This window comes from Colletotrichum abscissum (assembly GCF_030869225.1).
Source record: "Colletotrichum abscissum strain IMI 504890 chromosome Unknown Scaffold_12.1, whole genome shotgun sequence".
Lineage (NCBI taxonomy): Eukaryota > Fungi > Ascomycota > Sordariomycetes > Glomerellales > Glomerellaceae > Colletotrichum > Colletotrichum abscissum.
In genome coordinates, this window is record NW_026850010.1 from 404,852 (window position 1) to 422,460 (window position 17,609).

Genomic DNA, 17,609 nt, shown 5'->3' on the forward strand with positions numbered 1-17,609 from the left:
GCAGAGCTTGAGGCCGAGGCTGCCCACACAACCTGGATGGCAACGCAAGCGCGCACGCAGTGCTGGCGAGTGGTGTTCGCGATGCTGGCGAAAGCCAAGTCATTCAGTTGTGCCTCCTGCGTCGTCTTGGAGGAAGATCGGCGGTCGAAACTGCCCGGGAAGGCCGAATGGGGCTTTGGGCGGAAGATAGGGAAATTCTGTGAGATCTCGATCGAGATTCCCCACGATGCAGGGCGTGCTCCAGTGGCGCCCAGGACAAGGCGATGCGAGGCGATTGAAGGTGAGTGGTCTGCTGCTGACTTGATTGGGCCGAACCGGAGCACTGTATTTTGGAAGGTATGCTGCGAAGGAGTGGAGTCCAGACCCGGCCGAACTTGGCGTTGGTACGGAGTACTTTCTCGCTTATTTTAGCCCGCGGTCTGGGCCGCCATGGACCTTCATCTCTTGTTCTAAGGTATTTTGTTCTTCCTCGATAACAATACACAAAGCCAAACTGTGTCTGGGTGAACACAGACGGATAGTGTTGGACACTTGAAATACGCTCGCCGGGACCACAGCATACCAAGGTACCTAACGGTCGGGTCCGACGGATGCCAGGACTTGAGACGGAAGAAAGAAGGGATAGAGGGACAAGACCATGGGGTACCTATCCCATTATGGGAATGTCGACCAGGGTAGCGGTATGTGGTGTTAGTGCACGCTCGAATTCGATGGACAAGCTGGGAGGGAGTCACAGAAATGTGTCTAAGGGCGGGAACGAATGCCGCAAGAACACCCAGTACGTGGGCCGACTTCCACGTTTTGGTCAACTCCGTTTCAGCAGCGGTCAAGCGCAAACCAGGTCTGGGCTGCTATGACTGGCTGGAGTCTGGAAAGAGAGAGTCACCTATCTTCATGTTACGCAACCTACCTACCTTACTCTCTCACGGCTATCTCCTGCCTCCGGTGGTCTAGCGGTGCGCTAAGCCAGGAAAATTTGCGTGGAGTGACAACTCACGCGCAGCTCATTTCTCCCGCGTGCTTGGGGAACATGCTTCTCCACGAGGAAGTGGAACTTCAACCTCATGCCTTGGTGATCATCATGACCTTGAGCTTGTACCTCTCGAACTCTGTATCTAGAGCCGGAACCCAATGTCAAACCTTTCGAGCAGCCTGAACTGTGCTAGGAAACAGCGTCTTCGAAATGGCCATGTCGGGTGCTGCGTTGCTACTTGCGTAAAGCCAACACAGCCAATGAAGCCTATGAAGATCGTCAAAAACTTCCCAACCAGGATTCAACCAATGATGGCCTCTGATCAGGCACAGGAAGCATGCTGCCATATCTATCAACGGTGATGAACTCCCCAACTTGAGAGAAGCGTCACTTGGTAATCTTATCTTAATTAGCTTAAGAGCCAATACGTCCATCTCCTCGGAAGCCATCGCCCCAGCCGTAGAACACTGGAGAGAGAACTCTAGGCTGGTGATTATGTGCCCATCAAAGGATAAAATAGACACAGAGTAAACGGCATTCCATGTGCAGATTCATCTCATCGTTCAAGGGACTTGTCTTTCCTTGAAGATGGTGGTATCATTCTCAACCCCAATTGCCAACAGCCCTTATTAGGTAGCCACGACTCCGGCCCCAAGTCTATTGTATTGTAAAACACAAAGCCGCTATGCTGTAACTCAAAACGTCGTCTCCCGTAACTTGCCAATCTTGCCAATCTCATACTCTATCCAGCGACCGACTCGCGTCCGTCCAGGCACAAGAATGCTGCCCGGGTTCATGACATGACACCCTTCGTACGTCACACAAAACGGTGGCGCCGTCGTGTCTACAAGGACCATTGATGTTGGCAAAGGGTAGAGGTGCAGAGCCGTCGCATAGTCCCAGTGCACTGGGCGGGTCGCTTGACGGAAAGGCGACAGATACCCTTGGTCCAAGATCGTCTTGACGAGCTTCCGCGCCGCATGAATGTCTTGAGGCAGGCTCGAATTGACCTCTTTTACAGCGGGCTTCTCGCTGGGAATATCGACGTCCATAGCCTCGTCTGCTTCGACTTGGTCGTTCCCTGCCATATTGACGTCGTCTGCTCCGCTGCCGTCTTCGGGAGGCTGGGTCTCCTCATCCTCGCCGGCATTCTGTTTCGATGACTTGAGGCGGACTGCCGTGCGGCGGAGGCGAGCTGAGATATCATCTCGGAAGACGACAACTTCGTGATTCGGACCGAAGAGTGTCAAACGGCTTGGGTTCGACGTCCAGATGGCCTCGCCATCGCTCTTGGCCCCGAGCTCCGCATTTGCCGCCGCGAAAACGCGTCTAATACGTGATGTGAAGACATCCGGTGCACCTTTTCGAGGCAGCGGTGTCGCAGCGCCGGCAGTGAACGCTGACACCCAACCGTCGTTGTCTCCAGGAACGAACACAAATGTAGACGTTTGGAGGAGCGTGGGGTAGTCGGACAGGGCCGAGGCCAAGGCGTCAAAATATTCTTTGTACTCAATGCTGCCGCCGCTACCACCCCTGGCAAGAACAGCATGCTGCGTGAAATTGCCCGTGACAACGAAAGTCATTGGACTTGAGCCTTCGGGCTCAGCTGCATATATCGCAAGTATCCTTCGCAAGGCTTGCAACGTTCGTGGTTGGTCAAGGTTCAACTCGCCGATGATCACCATCCGCCCTCTACTAGGCACCTCCTCGGCAGAGTGGCGGGGCAGTAAACGCTGTTCAAGCTTCCGCATCTTGGATCCGACGGCTCGTTCGCTTCCGACGCCGAGGAAATCGATCCAGCCGAATCCACCTCCTATGGTGTGATCCTGGCCGCCATCGGGACCACTGACTCCTAATGTGGCTCTCCTCTTCTCGCATGGGGGTTGACCGATGAAGAAGCCTTGGAACCTGCCGCCTAGTGTTCCTCCGACACCGCTGCTACCACTCAGTCCCTTGCCGACGGACTCCTCTTCTTCCTCGTAAACACCATCCACGAGCACAACCATTCCAGGAGCGAACCAAGCCGAATCTTCGGGGATTGCAACAGCTTGTGACACATCTAGGGCAATAGTGGCCGTCAGGTCGCTAATCGCGAGGCCTCCCGCAGGCAACACATTCAACATCCCCAAAAGCATGTGGTGGCTACCATGGCGACCTAAAAGATTGGCGATTGGGGTAATTCTGTGGTTTAGTTGGTTTGATGATGACCGTTTGCCCGAAGGAGCCCTCGTGCTCGCAACTGCTGACGTCTGGAAGGACTCGTTCCTGAGCAATCTCTGGTGTATGACATTGTACCTGTTTCTGAATAGCGCAGTTTTGTGTGATGCTGGCGGTAGGAGTGAAGGTTTTGAGGTTTCCCTGCTCATCGTTAGCAAGTAAGCTCCTGCCTCGGGCAGAACCCATGTCGTACCTCTCGAAATGCTTCTTGGCAACATTGTAGGAATATCTTGGCTGATCGTAGGCATCGATTACGTTGAACCACTTCCGCGGATCCTTGATACTCTCGTCGTCCTCTTCTTCCTCGACGCCCAGACTAGACATGCCAAAGCTCTGTTGGCTGTCCTCTCGAGCCAACGATGCCTGTGCCGGCCGCAAACCCAATCTCGCGTTTGACATGTCCACATCTTGCCCCGGTTCGATCAGAAGGCTATTCTGTCGACTCAAGCCTCTGGCGCCGGCCACAATTTTGCCCCCGCTCATATTTCCCTCCAAGTTTTTCAGAATATCTTTAAGCTCTGGGCTTGCGCCATCGACGATAACTCCACCATTGCGGCCTTTCCATGACTTTGCCACCTCCTCCAGAACCTTCTCTGCGAGTCCCTCCTCTCGCCATGCGGAACCACAATGCCGGCCGATGAATGTAGCCAATTCTTGTAAGGCGGAGGAGGCAATGGTCAGACTGTGTTTCTTTGTGAAGGTTCGGAATGCCAGTGGTCGTAGTGTGGCTGGAGGTAGAATGATGGGGAGGATCGCGTGTTTCGTCGGCGCTGAGACTTTGAAAGGCTTCAAAGGATGGACTGGGGTGCCGAATGCGGGCGAGGACGAGGGTATCGCAGAAGATGGAGGGGCAGGCGTCCTTGCGGCAAAGATGTTGGCCATGGGCATTTTGCGCTTAGGAGATATTGACGGTGGCGGATCCATGATTGAGACGTTTCTCTGTGATTTGAATGGTATGGAGATGGCAGTGTATCAAAATTCGAGGATCTTCTTCGGAGTGGCGGTTGTCGCACTTGTCACAGAGTGGTTGTCAAGAACAGTCGCGAGGGACGCCAAAGGCTTAATTGAGACGCGTCCATCGCAGCGAAACACCGCGTCTTGGTTAATTGATCGCGCTCTCTTAACCCCGCGCCACAGTCAGCCGAAGTGGGGTTGAGTGCTGTGGCTGTGGCTGGAGCAGGTGGTGGCTCAAGCTTCCTTGACTGACTCTGGGCAGCTGGGATGCTGTCATCGAAAGAAATCGGAGCTGTCTGTGCCAAAATTCGAAAAGACAAAGCCTCTCAATTGCAAATACGCCGCTCCTGTCTTTCGCACCCCTCCGACCAATATACTCACAATGCTGGCACCAGTAGCTCGACTCATGCCGAGGCATGTTTCTAGACTCAATTTCTTCCGTCCCATGTCCAGCTTGCCGTCCAACCCGCGCATTGTGAGTTCCTGTCCCTCTGCCATGCGTGTCGATAAAGCAGCTGACCGTTTCTACCGCGCAGAAAGTCTTCCCTGCGGATGCATCACGAGCCTCTTTTCTCTTAACCTACCTTGAAGATGAGCCTCCGAACCAGAGAATAGCCATTGGCTTCTCTACGACCGATCCTCCGACGCCACGATCGTTTATCGAGAACCAAACCTTTACCAAGATCCTCTATGAAGTTCTTGCGGAGCATGCGCATAAAGACAAGGACCTCTTAGCACAGGCGCAAGCCTTTGCAGGGCCTGGCGGAGCCAATCTTGGCTCTGGAGGGGCACTCTTTGCCCAGACGAACAAGAGGCGTTCGTCGAGCAAGGTCGGTGGCGGCGGCGGCGCTGGAGGCGGTGGTGCTGGTGGTGCCAGTGCCCAAGGCGGCGCCGGAGGAGGCGGGCACGGCGGTTACGTCCACCTTAGTGATTCGAGAAACCCTCCAGATTTTGGTCGCATTGCCTGGCCTGAAGATATCCTGGGCAGCGTTGAAGTCGATCAAAGCGGCAACATAATTGGTCAGCTCGAGCCAAGTGGAACATATCGAATTATCACCAACGAGGGAATGTAAGTTGCGAAGCCTCTGTGAAACAAACTAGACAGACAGACTAACACGAATAGTCTTGGGTTGAGTCCGTATCTTTCAGAAAAGCTCGTTGAGAGACTTCGCGAGGAAGACGATAAAGACCACTAGTAATCGCCCCGCAAGTATCGGAGGTATCTTCGGGGGGGCAGCTAGCCGACCCCCGGATGCGCGCTGTGAACTTGTACGCTCATGTAATAGTAGCTCACCACTTTACGACTGCATATATTGACGAGATTATGTTAGTCGGTTTCTAGGATGAACATCAGGTTACTTTCTTCGCCGAACAGGTACCTTTTTGGGGTCGAAGTGCAACTTGGGAGGAAGAGGGCTAGACGAAGCCTACGCGAGTTTGAAGAACCCACCCACCTCCACTTGGTCTTTTGTTCGAGCAATTGGCAAGGAACAAGCACACGGAGGGGATCGTGAGCTTGCTCCTTTAACCTCGGGAATGGAGTTGCTGCAGAATCTTTCGTCCTGCAGACACGGTTTCCCCCCACAACCCCGTACTCGACTCCCGCCATAATATGCACATGGACGAAAGGAGCCCAAGAACAGAAGCGGGCACATGCACCGGATTCCAGACCGCCGGTTGATGTTCTCGGTTGAGTCAGTTCGGGTATGTTTTACCGACTAACCCTGGAATTATCATCAATAGTCTTGAAAGATTTTGATCCTCGAATCTTTGCATCTCGATAGTTTTCCAAATGGTACAGATACCTGGGTCAGAGGGCCGTTGTTCCTTTGGATGGTAGGATTGATCAGGGTTGTTTAGCCGATGCAAGCAGCTGCAGCGCCTTGATCCCTGGGTGGCCTGAGTTGCCGGGCCGTCCATAGGATGACATGCGGGCGGGTAGCGATGCCAGCGATCAGTTGGGCTCTGCTTCCTTGAGTCCAGGGCGAGGGATTTCCTATGGCCAAGAGCCCATCCTGTATCCAAACCCAAGGTAGTAATTACTGCGTAAGAGGTTCTGTGGCCACCGGCGCAGTATGTGAAAATGATACGGATACACCACCAGAGTATGCCTCGAGCCGCGATCCATCTACTGGTCAGGTCTAGTCATTACTTATCAACATCAAATGTCTTGTATCATTGTGTGTAGTTGGTGCGCTTGAATATGACTCGGGACGATCGCGTATTCATGCTGATATAACCTGACGGAGAGTAACTACGGATACCTGATCCTGATATTTGTTTGATTCAATGCTGACGAATGAGCAAGTGTCGATATCGTCAGGCGATGTTCGATCCTGCAACGGCAGTTGTGTCTGTCTGTTCTCAGAACGAGCGTAGCTATCATGCAGTCATGAGGCTACAGCCACCAACCTTACTGATGATGCGACCTGATGTAGTTGGACCGGCGCACTCAGCGGTATGATTATGAGCTGTCACTTATCAGCGGCCGCCTCACACCGCAGCCTGGGGTAATGAGGGATATGATACCCAAGGTGAGTTGGATTATCTATCTAGCCATTATCTGCTCACCCACCTTAAAACTCTACTTGAATTTCCATGTTGGGCCCAATGGAACGGGGGTTGAGATGGTGTCAGGAGGATCATATCAATGATTACCTTTCTGGGCTACCTTGGACGCGTAGTTTCTAAGAATGATAGCAGCGCTACTGAGTAGAATTTTTTTTGCGCTCAGCCTGCAGCAGTATCTGCCAAAGGTAATTCGTGATGATTCTTTCATCAGGTTGTGGTGAGTAATAATGGCCTGTAGGTTGGGGCACCAATAGGTATGACCTGGAGGGACGGGACTCTTTGAAGCACAGACCAGAGCGCACTTTCTCCCCACCATTGCGGGCAAGAGTCGGCGAATGGCACCTGGCATGGGCAGGCAGATGGAAAAAGAAGGGGGGGGGCAGGAAGCCTGAAGGTGCAGAACAGCCTGGCACAAACCAGACGAGCCAGGGAGCTTCTTGGCAGCCACTCCACCTCACCAGTCCATGTTCCCCTCCACAATCCACCTCCAACTTCGTCATGCCCACTTGAGTGTGGTCCAAAGGCTTGCTCCGGCCACAACCCCATTCAAACAAAAACGACCTGAGTCCCCCCCCCATCCCCCCTCCCGACCGACAATATGGCTTCCGGTTTCGACGAGGAGGAGCTTCATATCAGTCTCTCGCCCTCCCAGATCCGACGACGCTCCCAGCAGCACGGTGCCGCCTCCGATGCTGCCGCCTCCGCCGCCGGCCATCACGAACTACGACCGCCTGTGCCCGGTGCCGTAAACATCGCCAATATGGGACCGCCCGTCGATACCACCGCCCCGCTGCGGGAGAAGATCAAGACGGAGCAGCGCATTGGTGCCTACAAGATCATCAAGACCCTGGGCGAGGGCTCCTTTGGAAAAGTGAAGCTGGCTACCCACAATGGTACCGGCCAGCAGGTTGCTCTCAAGATCATCGCGAGGAAGAAGCTCATCAGCAGAGATATGGCTGGTCGCGTGGAGCGTGAAATCGAATACCTACAGCTTCTGCGACATCCTCACATTATCAAATTGTATGTGACATGTCTGAGACGACGCTGGCTCGCTTCAGGCCTATCGCTAACTCAAATCAACACAGATACACTGTTATCAAGACCCCCAACGAGATCATCATGGTCCTTGAATATGCAGGCGGAGAGCTTTTCGACTATATAGTGCAAAACGGCCGAATGAAGGAGCCCGAGGCGCGTAGATTCTTTCAACAGATGCTATGCGCCGTCGAGTACTGCCACCGACACAAGATCGTGCATCGAGACCTGAAGCCCGAAAACCTTCTTCTGGACGATAACCTCAATGTCAAGATTGCCGACTTTGGTTTGAGCAACATCATGACGGACGGAAACTTCCTGAAGACGAGTTGCGGAAGTCCAAATTATGCCGCACCCGAAGTCATTGGTGGCAAGCTTTACGCTGGCCCAGAGGTAGATGTGTGGAGTTGTGGCGTGATTCTTTACGTCCTGCTAGTGGGCAGACTCCCCTTTGACGATGAGCATATCCCCAGTCTCTTCGCAAAGATTGCACGCGGCACATACAGCATACCGCAGTGGATGAACTCTGGTGCTGCAGGCCTCATTAAGAAGATGCTGGTCGTCAATCCTGTGCAACGTGCCACTATTGATGATATCCGTCAGGACCCCTGGTTCATGACTGACCTGCCGCCTTATCTGGCGCCGCCGGTCGAGGAGTTCTTCAACACAGGCGTGGACCCTAACAAGGCCATCCAGAAGAGTGACATTGCACCCAATGCCCCCCCTAGAGTCCAGGAGAAGTTGCACAACGAGGTCACAGAGAAGATCAGTAAGACCATGGGTTACGGAAAGAAGGACGTAGAGGAGGCTTTGCAGGCTGCGGAACCGTCAGCGATTAAAGATGCGTACATGATTGTTCGCGAGAACAAACTCATGCAAGTGAATGGTACGTATCTACCAGTGAGGGCCTGTCCACATGATGAATCACCGTCTAATATTTCAACAGAGGCCATGTCATCACTTTCAGTAGATCAAGATGGCTCTAGTAGTCCACTTCCTAGTGCATCATCCGCGAGGTCGGGTGGCTCGACAGTCGGTGGACAACGACCCTACATCAGCAAGATCGGAATTCTGCCTAGCAGTCTGCCAACCTATCACAAAGAGTACATGGAGCGTGAGAAGGCTGGCCCCGAGGACCATCCGGCGCCAACAATCGTCGTCAACGAGCCAGGCTCATCCGCCCGCACGGATGCAGAAAGGGAAGAGACAGCAAGGCATCTCAAGCCTCACTCCAGGAACAGTCAGGTCAGACTCGACGATTCCAGCAAACGGCCACAAGGCATGACGCCCGTCGTTCAGGCGAAGAAGACAAAGCCTGTGAGGTGGCAATTCGGTATCCGCTCGCGCAATGCGCCTTGGGAAGCCCTCTTGTGTATTCACAAGGCCTTGAACAAGCTCGGTGCGACTTATGTGCCCGACGAAGACTATGAAAAAGTCCACGGCAATGAGGCCGATCAACCCAGCAACGACGGTAGCTTCGTCGAGGAATACGCTCCTCAAGGGGCCAATGATTCAACTAGCAGTATTGATCCCCTCAAGAGATATAAGCTACCAGCCGACCCATGGCATATCAAGGTCCGATGGGAGACGTCGAGTAAGTGTTTGCATACTTCCTGATCTAGGGTTTCCCGCTAACCAGACTACAGCACTGCATCAGGCCTCAGGAACTCCCACAGAGGGTAGTAAGACCCCAGATAGCTTTCATGTTGTTGGCGATGATGAGGGGAAGCGAGATTTTGTAGCCTTGCACGTGGACATCCAAATATACGAGATGGAGCACGGCGTCTATCTCGTGGACTTCAAATGTTCTGGCTACGAGACGGCCGACAAGAGACTGCTCGAAGAGAAGGATGTCACAAGTCCTTTCCCTTTCCTAGATATGGCTGCTAGGTTGATAATGCAATTAGCCGAAGCAGACTGAAGATCCGTCTTGGTTGATCCGTTATCCCTCGGGAATGTTTACTCCCCTCCGTTTTCTTCAGGGGTTTAACTTGGGAAATACTTTGAAAACGGTGGGCTCAGCGATAGACATGGGAAGACATGCCGATCGATCGGTCATGTTACAGCGTCAGGTTATGCGAACAAGGGAGTTTTTGGTACGGGGGAGAGGGATGGTGTGTGGTGTTCTTTTTGGTTTCTTTTGGGGCAGTACCCAGCGGCAGCAGAAGGGCGTGGCTCTGGTCCAGTCGTCTCAGCTGAGGCGAAAGTGGCATCGTGTGTTTCCACACCACCAGGTCGAGATCTAGAGGACATCGGGTTGTACTCGAAACGAGGCGTGGGGGTGAATAGACACACTATTTTGCATCACGAATAGGAGTTGAATTCGTTAAGCATCATATCACCACGGCGCGACCACGGCATCATTACGAGAACTTTGTCCATCTCGGAGACCAGCTCGAGCCCGAGACACCCAGTGTATCAATCGGCGGCCACGGCACCGAAGCAGAGCCTCACGACTTGAGAGTCCGGGATGAACACGCCGCAAAATATGAAGCTCCAAAGCGCAAAGGCGGCGAGGATCTTGGCTCAAATTGGCAGCCAGCTCCGTGGTGTGTGTCCTGGAGATGATCATCACTTTCACAGACCTACGGATCCCGCACTCTAGATCGAATCGAAATGCTGACCCCTCGGGCGTGTTTTAGCAGAGCCTCATGGAAACGAGCGCCAAGAAAAGGATTGAACTTTGAACTTTGGAGACTGCCCTTAGTTGTGTCCGTATTTCGTACACGGGGGACGGGCAGAGGAATGCAAAAGTCGAGACCGAATCCTTTTCTGCTCAAAGCAGAATCCAGCTCCGTCCGCAAGTCCTGTGCGGTGTGCCACGAGAAAGTCAAAAAAGAGGAAGGCAGTGGGCAGGGAGACAGGCAGCGGCAATGGACCCTGAAAGGGGTAAGTGTCAGTTTCAACGAACCATGACGGTGATTCCTCTTCCAGCCCAGGTGGGTGGGTGAATGTTTATTCGCTCTGGATGGAGGCCCTGGACAATTGATAGAGGCCCTGGATGAGAAAGACGGCCCCCCGCCCACGGGACTCGGGTCTTGGGACGTCGCGGACCACTTCAGACGATACACTCTGGGGCTCGGGACGGGAACTCCAGACGATACATACGGAATGGGGGGGTTTGATTACGTACGTCCCCTCCTGTGCCGAAGGTGGGATATTGACGACGACGTACAACGACCACGTCGGCCACCACCGCCACCTAACGTCCCGCCGACCGAGGGCGCTTTTCGGCGAGTTGTAAGTTTCGGTGGAGATTATGGAGCCCTTTTTACGGCAACGGTCGATAATCTCCGGGACAGCCGGCCTTTGCCATCCCGCCGGAATGCGATTGAGAAACCGGCATACCCGCCTTTTGCTTGCGACTGCGAGTCGCGAACCTGCAGAAGCTCACACGACACAATACCGGACGTGGAGATGCCAAGCGATGGGATGCGGGTCACTTGGCAGCAAGGTCAATACTGAGTCTTCGAATACTCCCTGTTTCTCTTTCGCTCTCGAGGTTCGGAGGAATACCATGCTTAGCTTTGAATCGGCTCTTGAGGAAACTTTCTGCCTCGGATCGGATATTTTTCTTCCATAGTATCGTATCCGTGGTAGCAGCCGCGGTCGGCAACATTGATCAAGGCAGGGCGCTTGCTTTTCGTCTTAGTGATGCTGACAATATCACAACTTACACGTATTCCTGGTGCCGCGCATCGCGCATCGCCAAACCACGGACTTCTCGCCGTTCAATCTATATCCAAGCCAACGATCATCGTCCGTGTCCGTGTATCCATACTACGGTACTACCGTACGGATAGTGTAGGGTTCCCTTGGTCCCCCTCTTCGAGGGTCCATCCAGTGCAAGATTTCCCAGGGAAACAATGGCCGCAACTCTGCAGTTAAGGACGACACCCAGCCGATATCAGGTTACTAAAAATGGTCCAAAGGAGGGATGGGCCCGGGACGGGAAGGGGCCGGCGAAGTGGCAGCGCCAGCAAGCAAGTGAGGGCGGGAAAGGGGCACGCGCGGGGGAGGGGGAGAGAAAACACCAGATGTAAGATTTGCAAAGTCACCGAAGATCAGGACAAGGACCAAGGGACGACCGAGAAAGCGACGAAACGTGCTCTATACTTTGCTCTTTTCTCACTTTCTTGGCCACAGACTCTGAGTGTCAGCACACCACACCGACCGAGTTCTGCAAGTTTTGAAAGTCCCATTCTCATTCTGTTATCCCCCATCCCCCGCCCTGAACCTTGTCTCCATTTCTTCTTCTGTGACCGCATCGTCAGATCGAAATTTAGAGTTTTGGTTATCTTGGTTGGTTCATCCCGCAGCCAGAACCCTTACACCACGCCGCTGGGGACCAACTCGAAACGCAAAGTCCAGACACCGCGAGACCCGTGGAAAAGGCAGGAAAAGGGGTTTGTTAGGGTTCGGTTTGGAAGTGCCGTGTGGCGGTGGCGAGGGAGGGAAAGCCAAAACCAAAACTCGACACTTGCGAGGAAAGTTGTGATGGAAGTGAGGAAGGTTTTCCCTAGCAAAAGAGCTCAGCCATTGAAGAAGAAACACACACACACGTACACATACCGTAATCTCTCGTCAGCTTGTTTTGGCCCTTGCTTGTGCGGGTTGTACGACCAAGAAAAAGTCATTGTCTCTCTGATTACCCATCTCTGACTACAAGACTACATGACCACTATAATCACATTTATAGTTTACTTGGACTCTTCAGCTCGGTTGCGCTGAAAAGGCACCACCCCACGATAGCAAGAGCGCAACGGGGAAAAGGACAAAATAGCTCTTGTCGACACGCCCCCCAGAATCCCTAGTGTACACACAGTCCCATCCCCTCATCCTCAACTTTGGAAGCCATTATCTCCCAAATATCCAAGCCTTCATCTTCCGTTCTCAAAACCGCCTAGACAACTTTACGAAATCATCCATCCCCCGTTGGCCTGTTGTTTTGACAACCGGAATCTACTCCGGAGAATTGTTGTTCGTCCAAACCAGCCTTGAGCCACGCCACACTCACCTACATACACACCCTTCTGCAAGAGGACTACGGCAGAAGCCCGGCCATTCTCGATGACAAGACAATAAGGCATTGCTAGTTCCTACCGCACTTGGTTACGGCCGCACGCGTGTACTTTCTCCACGGCTCACGCTCACGCCCCTCCCACTTTCCCTTTCCTTCAAAATACTTTCCGTATCGTCGCTACAACGGCCCTGGGAATCCCTCTCAACCCTTCTCGCTGTTCCCCCTTGAATAAGCAAACCTGTACGTACGCCCCTTATCAACCCAGCGATATTTAGACTCTGGTGGTGCAGCACGGCACGGAATCCCTCTCAAGCCATGGTAGTACAAGACCGCCCACGCCCCGACAAAAAGACTTGAACAATATCAAGAACGCATGCTAAACTTTTTTCCAAACCTTGCTTGGCCCTTGAGTCCCCCCATATTCACGCCCCTGTCTGCCTCCCCCTCATCACCACCACCCACCTCCTCACGCCCCTGCTTTGCATTCCCCTCACCGGTCGAAGTCATCTCCAATTTTTCGACGCCTCACAAAGCAAAGATCTTTTCCCCCCCCTTTTGCCTGCCGGTCTTTTTTGGCTGTACTATGTACGTCTTTGCTATGCCGTGGCACGGTTGGGGGAAACAACCATGGTTTGGGGATGTGGGAAGTGGGGCCAAGTGCGAGGGGGCAGAATTTCTTCCTGACTTCATACATTGGTTGGTGAGCGAACAAAGGCAATTAAGGTTTATATCCCACATTCAGGTTTTCATTTTTTTTTTTTTTTTTCGTTTTACCTTACCTCACCGCCGCAAAAGAATCGACTCAACTTGCGTTGTTTTTTTTTTCTCCTAAAAAAGAAAGTCTCGTTCCCATTCCTTCTGACTTCGTTGACAGGCCAGGGGGGGAGGTGCCGTGAGAAGTCAGGCCGATATGCATGATCACATCGACCTGAAAGCCGCATCAAATCTTGTAAACAAGAAGGTCCTCTTACAAGTTACGCAGGAACGTGCTCTGTCGTGGTGCGGAAGTTTATTATCCCTCTCGCCCACTTGCCTCTTTGATTCTTTTGCCCTTGACACGTAAATAGAGTCCAAGACCTGCGCGGTCAAAACTATAATCTCTCTCTCTCCCTTTCTTTTTTCCCTCTCCTCATTTTGCCCAATCTGCTCGTCCGACCACAGTCTTTACTCTTGGACGAGACCGTGGACCGAAGACGTAAACTCTAGTAGTGATGGTAAAAAGAAAAGAGTAGAGTTTAGTTGCACGGTCAAAAGAGAGGCTTGAACCACCAAGACCAAAGCTTCCCTCTAACCAATTGTGGACTCTCGTATACATGCTATTTCATTTGTAGACTTGTAGGTTTTTGTGCAAACTTTTGAAGGCTCCCGGTTGCGAACCGAACTTACCTACAGACGATGGAAATCCAAAGTCGCGAGTGCGAACGGAAAGACGTCGTCGTCGTCGTCAGTAGGTCCCCTTAGTTTTCGCAAATCCCTAAAAAAGTCTATTATTAAAAGATTTGATCCTGCTGACAGAGACGAACGAGCGAGACACAAGTGACAGCGAGGAGGGGGGAAAGAAAGTAAAAAGAGAGCTTTGACGGTGAGTTGCCCGCCCGCCCGGACGGGATGAACATGTCAATCGGCAAATGTCATGCATCTCAGCGCCCGCATCTCTTTTGCCTTGCCAGTCAAAGACGTCCAACACTTCCACGGGGGACCTACTACTCAGCTTACGCATCTTGTTTTCCCGTGGTTCGGTTGACGATGATGTCGATCACACCACCCTGTCCCCCCCCCCCCCGCCCCCCCCCCCCTCCCTTTTTCCCCCTCCCCCCAAAAAGCACCCCAACCCCCCCCGGGGGCCCCCCACCCCCCCTTCTCCCCTTTTTTTTTCCCGGGTCGGTGGGGGAAGAATGGTCTCCCCCCCCCCCCCCCCCCCCCCCCCCCCCCCCGTTTGCATTTGTTGATTCACTGCACTTTTGGGCAGCAACGAATAGGCGTACGCTAGATACGGAGCTTTGGTTGGAATGAACCTCTGAAGCCTTGTGCTTGCATCAAATGCCCGTTATGTTTTTCGATTTTCAATCTTGCCCTCTTCTAGGGGTGTGCTGCGAGACTACACATGCTTACGGCGGTGACGGCGGGTGGACGGCGGCGCCATTCGGAAAAGAGAGTTATAACTTGTAAGCCGAGAAGGTGGACGGAAAAGCGTAGTGAAGGATGGAAAAAGAGCATCCGCAAGGTAGGCGTGAACGGCGTGAAAGATGCCACGCGATACGCGATACGCCTTATTCGGTGGTGCAACGCTAGATCACCAGACCCCCGGGGAAAAGGAGGAGGCGTGTGGGAAGGTTCGTCGTCGTCGACGACACCGGATTGTCTACTACACAACATACTATCCGACCGCCCGTAGCTAGCAAGTTCAGTAGTCTTTCGTTTGTTCCCGTCAGCGGCGACTATCACCGTGATTGCTTTGGGAATTACAAAATTGGTGTGGTGGGATGCCTAGACTCTCAATCACATGTCTTTGCGACTAAGGAACCCAAAGAGACGGGATAGCTTCCCTTTTCTCTGTAGCGGACTTTTGTAGAGGGTGTGTATGTTAGAGAGAGAGAGAGAGACACACACACACATAGAAAAGAGAGAAGGATGTGTGGCTTGACTTGTCAATGATGACTACAGCCCACCAACCGCAAAGGAGGCTAGAGCAACAACGCCAGAGATGCGGAATTCATGTACGCGCCCCTTTTGGTAATTAAGGTTTTCCCACCTGTGGCCCGTCCCACCCTCTTCTTTGCTTCTTCCCTCCGACCCTCCTCGGGCATACGCCGCCCTCGTGCTTCTGTTCTTGCTGTTGTCATCGATACCTGTAGCAGTCACGGTACCCTGGCCTCTAGGGGAGTATACGTACCTGAACCACACTTTTCTCCCAAATTACTCTCTCCCTCTTTACCGTCCCGTCCTGTTTTCCTTTACTGCGTAGACACACCCAAAGGGCCTAGGCCTAGCTATGGACGGCATGGACCAGGCAAACGCCAGCTGTCACACCATCTACCCGATACCCCTTTCAGCGTTTTGGTTGTCGTTCAGCAAACTTCATGGAGAGTGTGGTTTTGGTCAGTTCTCTCCTGCGACAACTGTCAGAATGTGGCTAGGGTAATCGTTGCGGTGTGCATATACTCACATACTCCCTCCCTCTCTGGAATAGGCAATAAACCCAACGGCTGAAAGTATGCAAAGTTCGCGCATCGATGGCCCATGGCAAGCTGTGCTCTCGGCGAGCTCAATAGGTGACTAGTTGTAGGTGTTGTACCCAACGTGCCGTTGAGCCATATCACCACACCCCTTGGACAGCTGAACCGTCTGAACGGTGCAACACACCGAGCAGACAGAGTTGGAAAGGAAATGAATGGGCGAAGCAACCTCCCGCTGCATCAGCAGCATCCATCGGTCACGATCGGTTGACAACTTTGACACTGGCATCGGCACATCGGCACCGACACCGGCAGTAGCAATTGCATTGGCGCGCTTCATTTCGTCGATTCGCTTCGCACCGAGATCACGCCCGCCCAGGTGCTTCGCATCGAGCCCATCAGGCGACGACGGCCCTGCTGTTGCCGCCGCCGCCGCCGCTGCTGCTGTGCCTGAACCTATTCGTACCCCGCCATGCTGGCCTACCCAGCAGCCTGTCGTCCCTCGCATGCCCGCAGCCCCAGGCCATGTTTCTGCATGAGATGCCTCACTTTGAAGCAAGGAAGAGAGAGCCACGAATTTTTCGTCCCTTGTAGAGTTTACCCCTTGCTTGTGTTGTATGGCATCAATAGGCTGCAGCAGCGGCGGGAGCATGCCTCACTCCATACGCAGTATCGCGGCATCGCCAAGTTCCAAACGTACCTGAACCTAAAGGTTTCCCCCAGTACAAGTCCGCAGGACGTTCCGTAGGGAAGTGAAAATAAAAATAAAAAAACGGCACATGGCCGAACCGGCCTAACCCCAGTTTGCAGGCTGCAGGATAGGACCAGCATCGCAGTAGTTCCCAAGAAGAGAAGATAGGATACGGAGTACTCCCACCTTCGACTCCCGAGTCCAAGAAACCTTCTAGAACAAAACATACGATCGAACATTGCCCAGCGCAACCGCAGCATATGCTCTTACAACTCCACGACTTGTTAGACTTTTTGACTTTTCGGTTCTCCAATTCTCTTGCAGGGCGTGTGGGCGGCCTGACAGGTCCTAGCTACGTGTCTCTCGTCTCTCTCTCTGACAGTACCAAGTCGGTCCTCGCCTATTGAGTTCGACTCTGCCTCAAGCTTCTAATCTGGCCTCGCCGAGCTGCCTGACACTCGCCGAAGTGCCCCGTATGGTGTCCGTATGCTGCGCCGTGAAGAGGGTTCGTAAGGTGTGGCCTTGTGATGCTGACCATAATCACCTGCCCCAGCCCTGTATCTCGCTGAGTGGCATAAACATGCCGGCCCGGCGACGTGCGGTGAACTCGTACCGATACATCTTCAAGACGCACGATTTCTTTCGCATCACAGAGTTCCCTGCCTCCAGCCCCCCGGCCGACGTCACGCTGAGACTCCGCTGACCTCCGCGCTTCGCGTTACGTACTGCGGTACGCTCCCGTGCGGTGCGTTGCGGTGCGTTGCGAATCCATGGGACAAGAACGGCACAAAGAGAGACCCGCATCTGCACCCACGGCGGCTCTAAACCTTCTTTTCACTGCCCACCCGGACCCCGGGCCTAGGACTGCTTATAGGCTCGGAAAGGGCGTGTAAATGGAGTCACGACTGGGAGATCTTCTATGGGGACGACAAGTCTTGAGACGATCCTCCAATCACCGCCCCCGGTTCA

General features: G+C 53.3%; 5 protein-coding genes across 5 annotated transcripts; 3 read left to right on the forward strand and 2 right to left on the reverse strand.

The window, feature by feature from the left end:
- Positions 1–1,668: 1,668 nt before the first annotated feature.
- On the reverse strand, positions 1,669–4,114 carry CABS01_05902 (DNA polymerase alpha/epsilon subunit B; the record flags this gene model as incomplete). The annotated part of the gene is made up of 2 exons (XM_060539270.1): positions 1,669–3,331; positions 3,384–4,114. The coding sequence occupies 2 exons, from the start codon at positions 4,112–4,114 to the stop codon at positions 1,669–1,671; spliced, it is 2,394 nt and encodes a 797-aa protein (XP_060404665.1).
- Positions 4,115–4,526: 412 nt separating this feature from the next.
- On the forward strand, positions 4,527–5,340 carry CABS01_05903 (uncharacterized protein; the record flags this gene model as incomplete). Its single annotated transcript, XM_060539271.1, has 3 exons — positions 4,527–4,619; positions 4,681–5,213; positions 5,268–5,340. 3 exons carry the CDS (start codon positions 4,527–4,529, stop codon positions 5,338–5,340), a joined length of 699 nt encoding a protein of 232 aa, XP_060404666.1.
- Positions 5,341–7,313: 1,973 nt separating this feature from the next.
- Positions 7,314–9,671, forward strand: CABS01_05904 (uncharacterized protein; the record flags this gene model as incomplete). Its single annotated transcript, XM_060539272.1, has 4 exons — positions 7,314–7,735; positions 7,801–8,636; positions 8,697–9,344; positions 9,397–9,671. 4 exons carry the CDS (start codon positions 7,314–7,316, stop codon positions 9,669–9,671), a joined length of 2,181 nt encoding a protein of 726 aa, XP_060404667.1.
- Positions 9,672–11,671: 2,000 nt separating this feature from the next.
- Positions 11,672–12,412, forward strand: CABS01_05905 (uncharacterized protein; the record flags this gene model as incomplete). Its single annotated transcript, XM_060539273.1, has 1 exon — positions 11,672–12,412. One exon carries the CDS (start codon positions 11,672–11,674, stop codon positions 12,410–12,412), a length of 741 nt encoding a protein of 246 aa, XP_060404668.1.
- Positions 12,413–15,822: 3,410 nt separating this feature from the next.
- Positions 15,823–16,601, reverse strand: CABS01_05906 (uncharacterized protein; the record flags this gene model as incomplete). Its single annotated transcript, XM_060539274.1, has 3 exons — positions 15,823–15,883; positions 15,946–16,049; positions 16,137–16,601. The coding sequence occupies 3 exons, from the start codon at positions 16,599–16,601 to the stop codon at positions 15,823–15,825; spliced, it is 630 nt and encodes a 209-aa protein (XP_060404669.1).
- Between the last annotated feature and the right edge of the window lie 1,008 nt (positions 16,602–17,609).